General features: G+C 49.3%; 1 protein-coding gene across 3 annotated transcripts; it reads right to left on the minus strand.

The window, feature by feature from the left end:
- Nucleotides 1–649: 649 nt before the first annotated feature.
- On the minus strand, nt 650–17,146 carry LOC136115824 (dynein axonemal heavy chain 9-like). 3 transcript variants are annotated; one of them, XM_071800814.1, is made up of 6 exons: nt 16,624–17,146; nt 13,498–13,671; nt 11,907–12,192; nt 7,124–7,289; nt 3,596–3,698; nt 650–2,352 (listed from the first exon to the last, which is right to left on the minus strand). In XM_071800814.1, the coding sequence occupies exons 1-6, from the start codon at nt 16,762–16,764 to the stop codon at nt 1,897–1,899; spliced, it is 1,326 nt and encodes a 441-aa protein (XP_071656915.1). In that variant the 5' UTR covers nt 16,765–17,146; the 3' UTR covers nt 650–1,896. The 3 variants fall into 3 exon arrangements, with proteins under 3 accessions (XP_071656915.1, XP_065718121.1, XP_071656916.1); XM_065862049.2 differs by having other exon boundaries at nt 11,907–12,114; nt 16,624–17,141; XM_071800815.1 differs by lacking the exon at nt 16,624–17,146 and adding an exon at nt 14,356–14,435.
- Between the last annotated feature and the right edge of the window lie 1,233 nt (nt 17,147–18,379).

Here is an 18,379-nt window from a genome sequence, read left to right on the forward strand (position 1 = left end):
TTACAAGATGGGTTTTGTATATTTTGTATTATTTTCTCTATTCTTATCAGTAGCATTAGTAAAACATCTTTAACTTTTCCAACTCCCTTCTCTCTGTCCTTCTTTCCCTCCTGATCGCCTGTCCTGAGTGGGAAGGGGGGAGAGGGAGGGGCAAAAGGGGGAAGTGGGGGGGAGAAGAGGTTAACAATACATCTGCCAGGGTTTGATTGTCACCCCGCAATCCTAACCCTCGACACTCTGTCTACAACTACCTAATAGGGAGTTATAGAGAAGACTGAGCCAATTTTTTTTGGAGGTGTATAGCAAAAGGACAAGAGGTAACAAACTGCAGGAAGGGAAATTCCAACTGAAATAAAAATAAATCAGCTTCACCGTGGAGTGGGTTTAGTGGTGTGACAAGGGTCGGAGAGGTTATGGGAACTCCAGTCATGGAAACATTCAAAACTTGGCTGATCAGCCTGACCTGACTTTGAAGCCAGCACTGCACAAGAAGGGTTTGGACAAGAGAGTGTGAGCTAAATTATGAGTTTATGAAGACTGAATGAAAGTAACACATGGAAATGCATTCCCGGAGTCCAGAGCTTCTTTCACACTCAATTTCAGGAAGAAAATTGTGTTCCCGTAGGGACAAACAGGATATCAGGAGATCTCAAAAACTCAAGAATATTTAATGTGAAGGAATAATCAAGAATGAATCCAAAAGGTAAGGAAGGATTTCAAGAAAAATTGGACCACTATTTCAATAAACATTATGAAGCCCAGGAGCCAGACTCCCCCACTCCTGAAGCCACGCGATAAACAAAACAACACCTGAGCTCAGTCGCTGCTCCTGCCCCAGCATCCAGACCTGGCAGGACATTTCCTAATATCCCACAACCTGAGCACCTTTCAAGCAGGTTACAGTTAAAATTAAAGCTTCCCATGGAAATGCTGCTTTTCTCTCTCTGCCTTTCAAAGCACAGATTAACTAGAAGTCAGGAGTTAACACGACCCACATCTAACATCAAAAGCTGCTGATGTTTAGCTGAGCATAAGTGACAGGTCTGATTCTTTCTTGGCACAAAAGAGTTATTAACTTTTTCAAGGCCCTGTTTTTGCATTTCCCACTACGTCATTACTTCAGTTCTTGTGTGATGGACCAGACCACAAGGCACCAAACTTTCAGTACGTACTTAGGAGAACAGGCGTTAAGAAGGACAGCAACAAGTTACAAACCGGGGTTCTACAAGAGTTTATGGTGTTCCAAACCTCTCGATTTGGCTGCTGAGAACCTTCTCAAATTTTACTAATCAGCCTTAAACTCTGAAAGGCTCTTTGAGCAGTAATATCTACTGCTTCAAAGTATGAGATTTCAGGGGAAAAAAAAGTCTCTCCGTTGTTGGAAGAAAATATTTCTAAATCTGAACAACTTCCCCTTGGTACAGAACTGGCTCTGGTGGAAATTCAGTTTTAGCAATTAAGTCAAAGCTGGGTTTGATTCAATTATCACCTTTTTAAATGCCACCCTTCATGCACATACTGAGCATCTGACCATCAAGAAGCTAAGAGGACATGCCAGTACAGGCCAACAAGCTAAGCTGGATCTAACTTCAGGGCCAGTAACCCACTAACTATCCACCACCTGCTTCAGTACAATAAAATAATTTGCCTGTGTGGTGGAACAGTGCCATTAATCCCCACATTTACACGTGTGGAACTGAGGCTCCCAAAGATGAGCGCAGCTCCATCGCACTCACCATCAGTCATTTAAGTGCTGAAGTCGGAAGCCCAAAGCTCCCTTCAGCTGGTCCCTTCTACAGCCAGAGGGCGTTTCAACCCACCCCAAACCTGCACATCCATCTGGAACTACTCATCCCTCCCCGCTGACCACAAGAGGCTGGAAAGTAACTAAGCTTCTCAAAGCCATGGGCAATGGTTCTGGAATCCATCCAAAACTAACAAGGAATTAAGGAATGGCCTAAGGTCACCCACTTTACTCAGGGCACACATGTGCTGTGTCATTTTTAGGTAGGAGACTGCATTCTGCCCACCAGAGCTAGAGGAACACAGCTCCGCAGCCTCTTGTAGCATCGGGACAAGCTTCAAGTCCCACAGGACAGCAACTGCACTTACTTGGAAGATATTGGAGAAGTCTCTCAAGTTGAAAATGTAGTGGAACTTGATGGCTGTTGGAAGGAATGTAGCGGCTACTTTCTGGTGCAGTCCCAGGGCAAGGGCAATCAGCTGCTGAGCTGATTTTTGCACAGCCCCCGAGAAATTTCCACTTGTCAGGTGCTGCGTTAAAATGGTGCTATAGATCCTGGACAAGGCATCCTGCCCAGGGATGGACAGCGCGAAGACACAGAAGTGACGCTGAGGGAGAGAAAGGAAGGCATGGAAAGGTCAGAGAGGTAGAAAAACACCTTTCAAGCAAAATGCCCTTGGGGATTTGCTGTGATAATCTCATCTAGGCTCCCTTTCCCATGAAATGCTGGACCAGATGATCTTTTGAGGTCCCTTCCAACCTGGGTTGTTCTATGATTCTCTGATTTGCAGTCCACCTGAACAAGGTTATTTCCCTCTCCCAGTTTGCCAGCAGAGCTCAGGTGGGAAGTGACATCACTCTGCTCACTAAACCAGGGATTTTCAACTGCATCTCACCAATGCTACACTGGAAGTGCAGTCCATTGAAGAGCCAAAGGGCTCTGAAGGTCCCACCGACCTCTGACAAAGCCCAGTCACTGTCTCTATTAAGAGCAGCCCCTGGAAGGCGCCATCTCCCAGAGGACCTCTTTACTAATTTGGAACTTGCAAAGTTGCCCATGGGACACTTCATTTTAACTCCACACCTTGCTGAAGAGGAGCCAGGGTCCAAGCTGACTCTGGTCATTAGGTTTCTCTATGATGAAATGAATTTTGCTCACTGCTACCCAGTCCCTCCATCGGTTGGCAGCTCCCAAAAATCAAAGTCTAATGTTTAAGATCTCTTCCCAAATCTTCTGTTATCAGCAGCGCTTGAACTGCTTTTTGTTTGGCTTGGGGTTTTTTTGTTCGGTTAGGTTTTTGGGGGGATTTGGTTGGTTGGTTGGTTTTGGTGTTCTTTGTTTTGTTGGTTTTGTTTGGTTGCTTGGTTTGGGGTTTGTTGGGGTTTTTGTTGTTGTTGTGTTTTGGTGTGGCTTGGGTTTTTTTTTAGTTTTGTCTGTTTTCTTCGTTTGGGTTTCTCCCCCACACCTCTTTTTACTGACAGCTGCAGCAGACAATTCTGGAAAGCAGGCGGCGTTAATGCACCATGCTTCAGAGCGAAATACGAGCTAAATGAAGGCAAAATCTGCCTGTATGGACCAGAAGGTTGTCCTGAAAGTAGGTGTTAAGCTGGCTGGCAACTTTTGACTTCCTCCTCTGACGGAGCTGCAGAATGCGAGGAAAAACAAACAAGGGAATAAGGGACCCAGTTCGGTGCTTCACTATTAGGAATCACAGTCACTCGACAGATTCGTGCCATTTGTACTGATAAAACAACAGCAGGATCTGCCAGTGGTTGTCCTCTAACCTCACGTTTAAATGATCCACCCCAAAATAAACCCAGCGATGCACCTGCCGTTGTGCAGGGCTTTACCTGCAGCCGAGGGTTGATGGTGAAGCTCCCCGCCGTCGGGTTCACGCACGACACATACTGCACGTTCGTGATCTCCTTCAGCGACAGCTTGGTCCGGTCGTACCTTCGGGCAAAACACAAGCAGCAGCACAGTGACCACGGCCACTGCCTCTCTCAGTACGTGTCCCTGGGCTGCCAGAGGCCGCTTGTCTTCAGGGGGTCAAATTCTGCGTCTTGCCAAGATGAGGCCCAGGCCCAGGTTGCCGGCCTATCTGTACACGGCCTGGCACACGCGAGTCCTGCTCCTGGTGGAAATCCTTCAGCTTCAACAACCTGTAGCTAATATTTCTATCAGTAATAAGCACTGAGCAAAGCCCCTGGGCCATACTCTTCACTTGCATGGAAATGGCAGAAAACAGCAGGAGTGTCTCTGGTTTGATCCCAACCCGGGACAGGGTGTGAGAGACTACAAGGGTGACTCTCAAACACTGTGGCAAACCCAGCCCTGCAACACCCAGCCATGGGAGACGGGCCATCGTGAGCAGGTGAATGGTGATTTACATGTCAAGGCCGAGGTGACAGCCACAGACAAAGGCTGGGTGACACAGGCAGTGCTGTGTTGAAGGACACGCAGCCTGTGCGCTGACAGGCCCGACACGGTGTCAAGGCCCAGGCTGAGAGACCCTCCGGGCCTCCCCCATCTTCCACAATCACCCCCAGTGACGCCTGCACAAAAGCCCAGGTGATCCCGAGGGCTATAAACCCTATAAAACCTGTGCCAGCACGGGCAGGGTGCCACCCTGGGGACCCTTCCACCCACCGGGCTGACCACGGGAACCGAACCACACACCACAGGGTGCTGAACCCTGACTACAGACCCAAGCATTCCTGCATAGGAACTGGACCTGAGACTATAAACCCCTCAAACACACCACGGAGCCCTAAGGGTGGTGAGACCTTTCCTTTCCCTTTCCTTTTCCTTCCCTTCCCATTTCCTTCCCCCTTCCTTTCCCCTTCTTTTCTTCCTCTCTCTTTCCTTCCTATATTCCTATTTCTTTGCCTTCCTTTTTGTGAGTAATACAGTAACATAAGGTTTAGAGCCCCACTTGTGCCACAAAACTCTTTCATGTGAATCTTTTCACTGCTAAACTGTTTATCGATTGAGCTTAAGTAACATAAATCCTTCTGCCACTGAGTCATTTGCCAATTGGACCAAGCTACAAAAAATAAAGGTCTTTTGTTTGTGGACCTTCAGGATTGTATGTACTTTTTTCCAACCCAGGGGACTGACAAATCTCAGTCACACTTCCCCCAACCATAGCGCCAGGTGGGACATGACAAGGGTCAGCAGGCTGCTGCTGCCAGGGGAGGACAGGGAGTCCTGGGCTCCCTGGTTTAAGAAGGACAAGGAATTACTGGAGAGAGTCCAGCGGTGGCTACAAAGATGCTAAGGGATCTGGAGCACCTTTCTTGTGACAAGAAACTGAGAGAGCTGGGGCTGTTGAGCTGGAGAAGAGAAGCTGAGAGGGATCTGATCAATGTGATCAATATCTCAGGGTGGGTGTCAGAGGATGGACCAGACTCTGTTCAGTGGTGCCCAACGCCAGGGTGAGGGGCAGCGGGCACAGACTGAAACACAGGAGGCTCCATCTGAACATGAGCAGAAACTTGTTTGCTGGGAGGTGCCAGAGCCTGGCCCAGGCTGCCCAGAGCGGGTGTGGAGGAATTGAAAACCATTCCAGTGGTTAAAATTCAGACAGTCAAGAAAACACACCTTCAATGAAAATAAAGAAATAATGGGAAGGGTTATTAGAATGGAGTCGTGAGACAGGTAAACTGAGCCTGGGCAGCTAGGAAGTGTCAGGTAGTCTGTAAACCCTGCCGTACCCAACCAACGGGGAACTGGGGAGGGAATTTGCAGTTGGGATTAGGGGTGGATATAAGCAGTGGCTTTTTGCCCTGTTTTGTGTGCCTACCTTTAGGTGGAACACCCGACCTTGCAAAATCGTTAATAAAATATGCTTTGCTGAGAGATCCTACCTGAGCCTATTATATTGGTGAGATGATAACTTCCTGCATGCAATACAGTGCCCAGTGGGCACTGCTGAGCACATGGGCAGAAGGCCTCGATGTGTCTGGGAGGGGACCCATGGCATGCTGCATCCGCCCGCACCTCGCTGCATCCCCTGTACGTTGCTGCATCCGCCCGCACCTCGCTGCATCCCCTGTACGTTGCTGCATCCGCCCGCACCTCGCTGCATCCCCTGTACGTTGCTGCATCCCCCCGCACCTCGCTGCATCCCCTGTACGTTGCTGCATCCCCCCGCACCTCGCTGCATCCCCTGTACGTTGCTGCATCCCCCCGCACCTCGCTGCATCCCCTGTACGTTGCTGCATCCCACCGCACCTCGCTGCATCCCCTGTACGTTGCTGCATCCCCCCGCACCTCGCTGCATCCCCTGTACGTTGCTGCATCCCCCCGCACCTCGCTGCATCCCCTGTACGTTGCTGCATCCCACCGCACCTCGCTGCATCCCCTGTACGTTGCTGCATCCGCCCGCACCTCGCTGCATCCCCTGTACGTTGCTGCATCCCACCGCACCTCGCTGCATCCCCCATGCCTCACTCCATCCCCCACACCTCGTTGCATCCCTCTGCGCCTCACTGCATCCCCCTACTCCTCGCTGCAGCCCCTTGTGCCTCCAACGCTCCCTCGCAGCTCCCTCACCCTCTATCTGCCTGACTTCCCTGACACCCACAGCCCAAGATTTCTGCCTCCGCTCCACTGTCTCTGTTCCTCGGAAGCTTTTGGCAGAGCTCAGGCATGCACACAGCTGAGGAGAGTGGAAATTGCAATGCGTCCCTGCCCTGTATTCCCTGTGGAGAGATGCAAATATTCATGTCCCACACAGAGATGCTGGCTAAAGTGTAAAACACACCAATCTCCTTCCGAAACAGTCACTGCTTTTCCTTCAAATCACCTCTGCCTAGATAATGGTTGTTTGCTGCTGCCTGACAGAAGACAATGTTAGGTGCTCACAGCAGGGGGGTTCACCCCAGCTGAGGCCAAATCCACAGCCGCCTCTGCTCTCAGCGTCGCGGGGCAGCAAGGCCGAGCATCGCGCTCCCCTCGCAGGCTTTGCGCTGGGACCACAGTCACAAGCCACAGCAAGAGCAGAGCAAAGCTCCTCTCAACCCAGCTATGAGTAAGCAATCAAGCGGTATTAAAGAAGCGATGGACAACGTCCTCGGACACACGGTGTGAACTGTGGGGTTGTCCTGTGCAGGGACAGGAGCTGGACTCGATGATCCTTGCGGGTCCCTTCCAGCTCAGGACGTTTTGTGATTCTAAGTGAATTTGTTTGCTGGGGACAGGGGAAGCCCTGAGGGTGCTCAACTCTCAGTTCACCCAGAGCCTCCCAACCAGCTCTAGCCCAGCAGTATGCAATGGGAAGAGGGACCCACGCTTTGAGATTCTCTCAAACCCACTCCCCAGCACTGGAGCTGAACAAAAAGGTCTCCGACAACCAAGCCCAAGCAGGCTCCTACCAGTGGCCGTAGTCCAGGTGCTGCCGGATCAGCGTATGGGGCTGCACTGTCCCGTAAGCGTCCACCTCGGGCATGTTGAGATCATCAATGAAGTACACGAGCTTCTTGGTACCTGGAGGGCCATAATTCCTACCAGCCTTTTTCTCCAGAGGTTTCTCAAGCATACCTGTAGGGAGGCAGAGGTGCAAAGCTCATCTACTGGGAGAGCAACTGCTGCAAAATAAAAATGATTTCTCAGCCCAGCTCAATGCTGTGCTGTGTGTAGCTACAGCGGCCCCTCAAGGAGCTGAGATGTCCCCCAGCTGCAGCTGTATGAGGAGCAGCTGAGGGGCCTGGGGGTTCAGCTGGAGAACAGGAGCTGAGGGGAGACCTTCTGATCTCTGAACTGCCTGAAAGGAGCTTGGAGCCAGGGGGGGTCGGGCTCTGCTCCCCAGGAACAAGCGCCAGGAGCAGAGGAAATGGTCTCAAGTTGCACCAGGGGAGGCTGAGGCTGGATCTGGGGAACAATTTCTTCCCCAAAGGGCTGTGGGGCATTGGAACAGGCTGCCCAGGGCAGTGCTGGAGTCACCAGCCCTGGAGGGTTGGACAGACGTGGAGATGAGGTTCTCAGGGACTAGAGTGCTAGAGCTGGGTTACGGTTGGACTCGATGATCCTGAAGGTCTCTTCCAACCAAACTGATTCTATGATTCTACAGTGCAGCTGGGAGCCCTGCAGGGACCCTTGGTCAGCACTTTGGTTTGACTTAAATCAGAAAGCTCTCAACTCTTCCTTCCAAACAAAAATACAACAAACTTCGTCTGCTACAAAACATGTCTACCTCAGAGCAAACAAGAGCTTTTCATGCAAGATAAAGCCTTTTGAATCTCTTCTGCATAATTTTTTAAACGAAATCTTGCTTGCAGAGGTGGCTGTGCCAGAGCAGTGAGCGTCCCCTGCTGCCTGCCCCGGCGATGCGGCAACTGCAGCGTGGCCAGGGCAGCAGGCACTGGGCGCTGCGATGGAGAAAGGGAGATGGATGCTGTGGGCACAGAAGCCCACAAGCAAAGCTGCTGGTTTTGTGAATATATGCATCTTTTACCCTGTTAGACAAAAATAGGCGATCTCAGGGCCAAATTCCTGGACATCTTCAGAACAACCAACATGACACTTTTATTTAAATGCATCAAATAATCATAAGTTCCCTGATCTTCTCACCAGCGTTACCCAACCCTCCAGATAATGTGACAAGACTTAATTCCAACACGAGCTGTCAAATTACCACCTAGTTTCAAGTAGGGTCACGCACACGCAAAGGAAAGCACGGAGAGAACAGTTTCGCATTTCAAAGCCTTGGAAGACTTTAATTTGTTTTAGCAGAAGGCTGGGGTCATATGTTGCTCTAGCTCATAAAACGTGGGGAATATTTATAATCCTGGGCTGATATTTAATAAAAATCACCCCACGTCGCTGCACATCATGTTCTATAGGTTATTGATTCCTCTGATTGCAGCCCAGGCAACCTTTACTGTCTCAGTAAGTGGAAAAGCAAACGGAAGCAACGCTCCTCTGCCCAGACCCCGGGTGGGTTTTCTGCCCTGTGCTTACTCGAAGAATTTGTTTCATTAGCAGTTTTGGGTTGGCAACAGACCTATAAGGTGCTATAAAGCAGCACACGGTAAGTAGCAATTCTTTGTAATTAGGGAAGACTGGCAAATGTAAACGGGACTGGGAGTTTTTTTAAGCCATTTATTATCACGTGCAAAAGTTGTTAAGGAAGATTTATATTCCGTTGGTTTGTTTCAGATCACAGGCCTTTCAAAACGCTGGGTTTTTCCTGCTTGGGTGCACTGCAGACAGCTCGCCTTGCTCACCACTCAAAACGCAGCTGATTTCTTGTCACAGACAGTTGCTGCACAAAGGAATGGATTGTGCTACGAAAAATGATGAATCTTTCCTCAGCGGAGCCTCTCTCCCCGTTCAATAAAACCACAATATTTGAAATTTCTGGTAGCAAGTTAAATTAAGTGTTTCAAATAAGCATTTAATTTAAATTTAATTAGTCCCTAATTAACATATAAAATCAGCCCTTTTTGAGGTTAAACAAGTATGCAAGAGATTCATCACACTGAAATGCAATTACTGGGGATCAAGTGACATGTTCGTGGAAGTGGTATTTTAATTCAAAGCCGTATCTCACAATAATAATAAGGGGCGGTGTGTCTGTGTGAGATCCTGACACATACTCAAACCAGCACCTCAAAGAAACAGTCTGGACACCTCGTACCTTCTGGCTGGTGAGCAAGGGAGAGGGAAAAAAAGAACCCAAACAAAAAAAACCACAAGATTTATTGCAATTTCTCTGAATGACAGAAGTCAGGGCTACATCTGATGGAGGGGCAGAGGCCCAAGAGGGCACGAAGCAGAGCGAGGCCCAGGGCAAATGCCACAGAATGTGGTATTTAGTCACAATAAACTACAGAAAATCCCCAAACTGGCCCCAGGTTCAGGCAGAGAGAGTGTTGGGCTCCTTTTAACCCCTGTGCACACGGCGCTTCTGGAAGCCACAGGATGCAGGGATGGGTTGAACAACAACTCTGCTTCCCCTAAGGGCTGCATCTTATACATCTCTGCAGCAACAGGCACCTTGTCTAAGGAACTACTGGAACTCAGGTTAGGATCTTTTTTAAGTAAGAAAAAATCCAAAATTACTTTGTGCCCATGTTTTACAAATTTAAAGATGTGCCTGCTGGGGAAAAGAATAAAGCAGCCAAGTGACAAACTACACAAAAAGGGACAAATTAACTCTAAAAAATGAGCAGCAGGGATCCAGGCCAAGCAGTATAAATCATGCTTCTCAATGCAAATCTCACCACCACATCTTCATCCACACACAAGACAACTTGCTCCTCTGTGCAGGGGAAGAAAATCACTGACTCAGCCCACAGCTCATGACCAGGGACACGGTGCCAGGTCTGCCTGTACAAATAACACCTGCACACACTCGCCCATCCAGCTGGAGACAAACGGCTGCACATTCACAGAATCACAGGATCCCAGGCTGGTTGGGCTGAAGGGACCTCTGCAGATCTCCCAGTCCAACCCCCCTGCTCACGCAGGGTCACAGAGCAGATCACACAGGTGGGTCCAGGCGGGTTTCAATGTCTCAGAGAAGGAGACTCCACACCCGCCCTGGGCAGCCTGGGCCAGGCTCTGGCACCTCCCAGCAAACAAGTTTCTGCTCATGTTCAGATGGAGCCTCCTGTGTTTCAGTCTGTGCCCGCTGCCCCTCACCCTGGCGTTGGGCACCACTGAACAGACTCTGGTCCATCCTCTGACAGCCACCCTGACATATTGATCCCATTGATCAGATCCCTCTCAGCTTCTCTTCTCCAGCTCAACAGCCCCAGAGCTCTCAGTCTCTCCCCATAAGAAAGAATCTCTAGGTCCCTCAGCATCTTTGTCCCCCACCCAGGCAGCTGGACAGAGAGACAGACAGACAGACAGACAGACAGCTCAGCCCATTTAGCAGCTCAAAGGCATTTTGCAGAGACCCCAACACAGGGAAAAAAGCAAAGGGGCACCTGGGAGGGAGGAGGGAGACTGCAGCCATCACACACTAGCAAGACCCAAAACCCTTCAGACCTGCCCCAGAAAGCTGCCGTGACTCCACGACACAGCCCCAGGTGACACAGCGTGGGCTGAGCCTGTGCTGTCACCTCTGCGAGTGGATCAGTCCCACAGGGCAACTTTAAACTCTGACACCTTCCTTAAAACATCTGCAGTGTCGGGAGCCCAGCAGAGCACAGACAGGGGCTGTGATGCTCATGGCCGTGAGCGTGTTCGCCCCAGGGCCACCTGGCCAGGAAAAACCCACATGGTGAAGGTTAAAACCTTGGTCTCACTGGTGCTGGTCCTGTAGAGGGAGTAAAGGGATTTCAGGACACTTGGGTCAGACCAAACTCCATAAAGGAAGTTATTTTGGTTTACAGTGACCCACAGCTGTTGTTCAACTCAAAACAAGCAAGGTTGTTTCATTCCTGATTAATAAATACATGTAGAAAATTATCCTCTCTCTTTAGGTCAACTGAAAGTGAAAATACCATTCCAAAATGAGTCACTTTTCAACAATTCCCTCTTTCTCTTCATCTGTGAAAAGACTACACAGCAGAACTGACCTTATCCTGGTCTCAAACTTCATCTTTCACTGATGTGCCAAAATCCTCATCAAAGATATTCTCATGGGCTTCCCCAGGTCAGAGCCTCCCAGGGTCAGCAGCCGTGTCCCCTGGGGCGGTGGGATGTGGCACCCGCTCCGTGGGAGCACACGGGGCTGCATCAGGATGCGGGGGACAGCCCAGGAACCAGCAGCACCTGCACATCCCCATTAGCACTGTCCTCACCGACAACTGGGATGCAATTCCCATCATTGCACTCTGAGGACAGCTTAGATCCCAGCCAAGCAACCCATTCTATTCAGCACGGGCTTAAATTCAAGCGTATTAAAGACACACCTCAAGTCAAGTACGAGCTGTGTGCTGTAGAGAACAGCAGCAGATTTAAGTGTGTGCTTTGCACAGCCCTGAACCAGAGTCGTGGTGTTCAGAATTCAATCCCTCATGTTGGGAAATGCCATTTTCCATAAAACCAGGAGTCTGCGGACCAGTGAGTTTCACAGTGGGATTTAAGAGTCAGTGGGTGCCAGTGCAGTGCCCACAGTGCACACCCAGCTCCAAACCCCGACGGACACCCCAGGAATTTGGTGACCTGCCAGGCAGAAGTCCCACACCTCAGCCATTGTCTTACCTTGCAGCATGGCAGAGGTGGTGTAGTAGTTAAACGGGACCTTCTTCACCACATAGGCGTCTGTATCCAGTGAGCAGAGCTTGTCCCCCACCAGCACAGACTTCCCCGTGCCGGCGTTGCCCACCAGCATCACGGGGCGCCGGCGCTCCAGGAGCCTGTCCATGAAGTGCCGCACACGGACCGTCTCGGTGGTGGGCACCAGGCAAGCCTGAGAGGGGCAAAACGAGCAGGTAAGTGTCCCCATCTGTGGCACCACCCCACTGCCATGTTCTGAGGAGACATCAAACTGGGAGAGCCAGGAATGAGTGCGGTGACCTGAGTTTCTAGATGGCGCTAGGAAGGGAACAATACACTGCTACCAACCATTCAAGTCAAACTATCTGTACAGACGAAACAATGACAGCGGGATGCTGAGAGCAACATCTGGATCTCCCCGCAAACACACATTTTGCTAAAATGGTAACAATTTTTACAAGTCATCTGCTCACTGTGGCACCTCTAAAAGGAAAGAAAGGCATAGCTGGCAAACGCAATTCACTACCTGCAGCAACTCTCATTTTTCGTCCAAATCATATAAACAACCCTATTTTCAGCCACGCAGAATGACGAGATGGTGTCTCAGGGACTTTGTCCCTACGTTGTCCCACATCCTGCTTCTCTCTGCAGGCCAAACGCACCTCCATCCCGCACCCTGGGCACACCAGCCCTGGCTCATAGGTGTCTCTGAGCCTGCGCCTCATGTACATCACTCAGCTCTGGAAGATGGATGGAGGATGAGTCTTCACAGTCAAAGTACAGTAAAGAAAGATGGGTAATTGAGTTGTACTTCATAAAGAATGTGTCAAGGGTTTTGATTGTGGGGTGACAATACAACCATGGCAGATGTGTTGTTAGCCCCCTCTCCCCCACCTTCAGCCCCTCTCTCTCCCCCATTCCCACTCAGGACAGGTGATTGGGAGGGAAAGAAGGATAGATAGAAGAGAATTGGAAAAATTAAAGATGTTTTACTAATGCTACTAATAAGAATAGAGAAAATAATACAAAATATACAAAACCAATCTTGAAAGCCCCAGCAACTGCAGAGCTGGCACCTGAAGTCCTGGACTGGACTGTGCAGCCAACCGGAGCTGGATTCAGTCTGTCATGAGGCCTCAGTTCGCAGGGACGACCAGCAAGGTCCTCTCCTAATCTCGGCCATAAGCAAAATGGACGAGATCCTCATGATCTCCCACTTTTATATGAAGTATTCACGTGAATGGGATGTTATACTCTGTTTGTCAGTTTCTTGGTCACCTGTTTCTCATTGCCCCTCTCGCGAGATGCGAATCTGTCCTTATCAATAACCTCACATTCCATTGCTATGTTTACCAAAACATGGATCTGGTTCTCCAGGAAAACGCAGCTGATATGAAGGTTTTACCTGACAGGCAAATTCACTAAAAGAGAAACTTGTTTTTAACAAAACCAGGACGGAATGCCATTCTTATTATGAAGTGCTTGACCTCGAAGGAGACTTCAATTGAAATGCCTGCATACAGTCACTAAAATGCACGTGCTCTTCCCAGACAAAACACGTGCAAGGTTCACATACCTGTAAGGGCATTTCTGGATCAAATTCAAACTGAGGAATAAGTTTAGACCAAGGTTCAAACTTCTTCGTTTCTGGATCAATGTAGAAGTCAAAGACTGTGCCCTGAGAGGGAAACTTGATAGTCTTGAATTCTGCCACCCACCACTTGCTGAACTCCACTCTGTAGTCCACAAGCTATAAGACAAAAAGTGGAGAAAATACACTAATCTGGATCAATTCATTAGTAATGGAGAATGTTATCTATCCCAGTCCACCAGAGCGGGATTAGTCCTTAAAATATATTCCACAGCATAAAGTTCTTATCATTTTTCCTGCTATTAAGCCTAATTTTTCATTTTCTTCATTTCTGCTCATCAGTCCTATTTATTCATCTAAATAATTCATCCTCTGTGTTGATCACTCGTGGTATGTCTGAGACTAGATAGATGGATCAATTTGAAAAAGAGAAATACGTGCCTATGACTAAACAGACCGCTTGATTGATTCTTGGTGCCTACTTCTTCCAACAGACAAGGACACAACATCCGTCTACATCTGTGCTCATGGTCAGTCACAGCATGCACACCAAAGCCTTTCCTCATCAATCACACCACTCTATTCAGAGTGAGTTGTTGTCTTCTGGCTTCTTTTCAAGCCACAACGTTTCAGACAAGCAGGACTGCAGACACCAGCGTACCAAAGCAGCAGCGAGGGGCTGCCCCTTTGACCCCGCCGTGATTCTGCGCTGCCACATTCCCCTCAAAGCACCCGTTTCCTTGCTTTTCCCCATTGTATCTTTCTACACATGGAGATTTTGGAGCATCTGAATTTTTTCAACTGGGGTGACAGTTTTGCTTTAGATGCTGGGTCAGGACTCACCAAATGTGCTTAGTCCCCTCCTCTGCCCTAGGTCTCCTGTATGACATTGGGCCAGCCATTCTGCCCAAACACCTTCCCATGTGGACAATGGGAACTGGAGAGAGGTGGAGGGGAGGAGGAGAGGAAAATTGCTGTGAGAAAGATGTTTGTGAAATACCGGACGCATCATTTAGCCCGTTTTAACAGCACAGTTTGTTCCTGGGGTGTCTGCGGGTCTCTCCTCCCCATAGCCATACAATGTGGGGTCACCAACACATTGTCCATAGGCTGCTCGGCCTCCATAAGGAAACCTGGGTTTGTTGCTGAACTGAACCAAGTGTCCTCCATAAAGCCTCCTGAGCCACAGTCCCTCAAAAGACCAGTGGATTTGAAAAACACATTAATAGTATCCACGATTTTGCAGACTCGTGCTATTCAGAGAGGCAGAATCCCTGTAATTCTCCATTCTCCTGTTGTTATAACTCCTCAGCAGCGGCAGCAGAGTCGCCCACAGTGGAGCGGGACGTGCGTGGCTGCTAAAAGCTTTCCCACAAGGGTGCCCTTACCCCGCACAGCCAAACCGCCTGCAAGCGCGCTGTGCCGCGCTGCCCGCCCTCCCTGACCCCGCGGTTAAATGGAGCCACTCCAGCCCCAGCTCTATTGCCAGAACGGTGCGGAATTCAAACCACTTCCTTAATAAAAACCCCATATGGATTACCGCTAATTTCAGAGCCAGGAAATGGCAAATCTATCATCTGTTTTTATACAGGGGCCCCGCTACCCACCAACAAGCACCGAGTAGTGGGAAGCCTCCCAGGCTGTTTCTCCTGACATTTCGGCCGCGAAAGGTCAGCGCGAAGGGCACCTTCGGTGGAAAGCAATAAACAGATTTTATATTGGATCATTTTTCATCAGGCTCCCCATTGCTCGGACTGCTGTATCCTCGCACTCTCAGCTCTGACATTTACAGAGCATCGCGGGCAGTAACGCACAGCCAGGCTCCCGGCGGAGCCTCCCGGAGGGTCGCTGTGCCTGCAGCTGCTCCTGCAGCCCACCCAGAGCCACTACCGCAGGCAGGAGCCCGGCCTGATGCACCCGAGACTGACTGTGCGGCATGGGGAACACAGCGGCCAGCTGCCACAGCACCGCACACCAGCATACTTGCGCTTGTACTGCTGAAGCAAAGACAAGTAGTGCTTCCCAGGCTTTATTGCGTTTTGTTTCTTTAAGTCATCCTAGACTGGCAACACTAAGGCTGAGTATTTCCCAGCTGCCACATGGGAAATGGAGGCTCCACAAGGACCAAGGAAGCTGGTCTCGCACAGGTCATTCAATGGTCACAAGGTGTGATGGCACCAAGTGAGCACCCAGCTGAGCTTGAGCTGTGTTGTTCAGCACTTCCTGAAGCATCTGATCCTTGGCATGGAGCAAATCTGAAGAGACCAGCAGACACTCTAGGTCTGGCGTTAAGGTACATGAAAACACACAAAGAGACCCCTGGGAGCACTTGAGCAGCCATCAAGAACGGCAGTGCCTCCACCCGAGCTGGGGAGGGGTGTCTGGTGTTACATTCGTGGAGAGACCTCCCGCATAGTCCAGACAACACAGAGTTTGACACAAGCCCAGCGGAGATCAGACGTGGATCTCCAAGCCCTTGACAGCAGTGCAGTGTGGGCAGACCCAGACATCAGGACTACACACTTTAGATCTGAGGATAAGGCGTCCTCTGACTAGGGGATGCAACCACCCAAGAGTAGGTGTGCCCCTGTGGCCACGAAAGTCAATGGCACCTGGGGTGCCTTAGGAAAAGTATGACCAGCAGGTCAAGGGAGGTTGTTCCTCCGGCTCTGCTCTGCCCTGGTGACAAAACACCGGCTGGTTTGTGTTATGTAGCACGTCTACCTGTGCAGTCAGAAGGCTGAAAGACTGCTCCACTGATACATCCATCTGATAAATCAGTCTTAATTTGATCACATTATGCACATCCACAGGCTTCTATAAGTTAACCTTATGTTTCTCCCCAGTGAAATGCATCTGCATAAGCAAACATCCCTCCACCTTTACCACTGACCCCTCAGCTGTTCTCCGGTGGTGTTACACCCTGGATAACGAGGCCTTTCGTAAAAGGAATTGTTGTGTTTCTAGTTCATTATCACCTATATGAGAGCCCCAGGAAAACAGCATTACTGGCATAGCACTATGTTTCAGAAAGTATGAAGAAATCAAAACAACACAAAACCACACAAACAAACTGTGTGAAAGACGCTGAAGAGGCATCTTCCGTCTTACCTGATCTCGAAACATTGATCCACCAAAGGCCCAGACGGCAGCAAAGACAAAGTAAAGTTCATAAAGCTCCTTGGGACAGTCAGGAGGTGTGTTCTCCTCTGCCAGGAGACATTCAAGGAGGTAGCACAACATCTGAACCATACTCTGTTCAGGAATGGGAATAATCTTCTTAAATCTAAGGGATGGAAATTAGAAAGCAATACGTCCATCACAACCCAGGAAGACTAGAAATGCTCTTTCAGAATACTGGCATTCTGCTTGTCAGCGGTACGTGTCCTATTCCCAGGTACAATAAAGAGAACACCCATTCTCACACTCAGACCCGCTGGCACCGGCACATATACAAGTAATAACAATAATCAGAAGTTTCAAGCATTTTAAAACTTTGATCTTCTTGAAAGAAGCAGAATGGAAGACTTGCTAAAGGCAATGATTTCCTGCGAGCACGATGAGTTCAAAAGCGGTCAAATAGAGGAGTAATAAAATAAACCCTTTCATCTTGCCATTTTACATTCATTTAAGCTACACTTACAGAATTCCAAACTAATATTGTAGCTGCACTGAAGTCCTCCATAAAGTAATTATAGCTATTTGAAAGGTTGGTTCTACGATTTCTGAATTAAGCAAGCTACCAAAACACTCAGCTCAGGGTTGCCTGCAGCTAATCCCGTGGATTTCACGCTCTGAGACAATGTTCAGCAAACAGAATGGGAAACGTCCGATTGACTTTGCTACCAACAGTCAAAACCAACTTGGTCCCACAGAGAGAAGTTCCCTAGCACAATGTTTAAGTCCTGATTCCAGACCCTTCTGACACATCCCCCTTTTGGCTGACATCTCCCATGCTCACTGATTTTTCTTTTGTTTTTAAAGGAAAGTGCAACTATAGGAAGCAAGTAGAGGATGGGAGATGCTCCCTTAAGTTTTCTGGGACTCTCCTTTGGCCAGTCCTCACCACAGTATGAGAAAGAGAATGGTTTCACATGATGATAAGCAAGAACCACATGACTTCCCTGTGGACACTGCTTTAAAGCCAAATCAAGCCAAGAAGCACTAGGACCCTTCCAAATACCCAAGTTCTTAATGAAAAATAACTTGTGGAGTGGGCTCAGGTCTAGCCTGACACATCAGGAGGCTGAAAAGCTTTCTCTTTGGGATCTGCCGGAATTATTTTCCAAGAGATAGAGAGTTGATACAGGAAATACAATAAAAATCAAATCAAAATCAGATGAAAACCAGATCTGACCAACACGATACAGGCAGGAGCGTCACTTTGCCCACCTCGCCCTGCTGGTTCTCTGAGCTTAAGCCAATGATGCTCAGGGCTTCCAGGGGCAAGGAGGATCATGTGCAGCACAACCCAGCGCAGCACAGCTGGGCTGGACAGTGGCAGGTGTCCCCATGCCCTCACCACGGGTGACACAATCACTCATCAGATGGTACCTTGTTCTGAGGGTGTCCAGGCAAATGGGCAGGTACTTATCAAACAAAACGGTCAGGTTGGCTCTTTCGGACTGGATCTCTCGCCTGTCGATCCAGCTGCTCACTGGAGGATTCCAGCCCAGATCCGACGGGTTGATGTACAGGATCCCTTTAGGCCCAGGGTAAGAGAGAACATATAGTAAAGACATAGCAGAAACTGTTCCTTTCTTCCAGCAGAGTTTACCAGGTACTTTCACACAACTAAAACCCTATCAAATATGACGGGACGTCCCATTACCTGCCCCCTTTTCCTGCCCCACTGCAGAGTAGAAAC

This window comes from Patagioenas fasciata, chromosome 33 (genome assembly GCF_037038585.1).
Source record: "Patagioenas fasciata isolate bPatFas1 chromosome 33, bPatFas1.hap1, whole genome shotgun sequence".
In the NCBI taxonomy this organism is placed as follows: Eukaryota; Metazoa; Chordata; class Aves; order Columbiformes; family Columbidae; genus Patagioenas; species Patagioenas fasciata.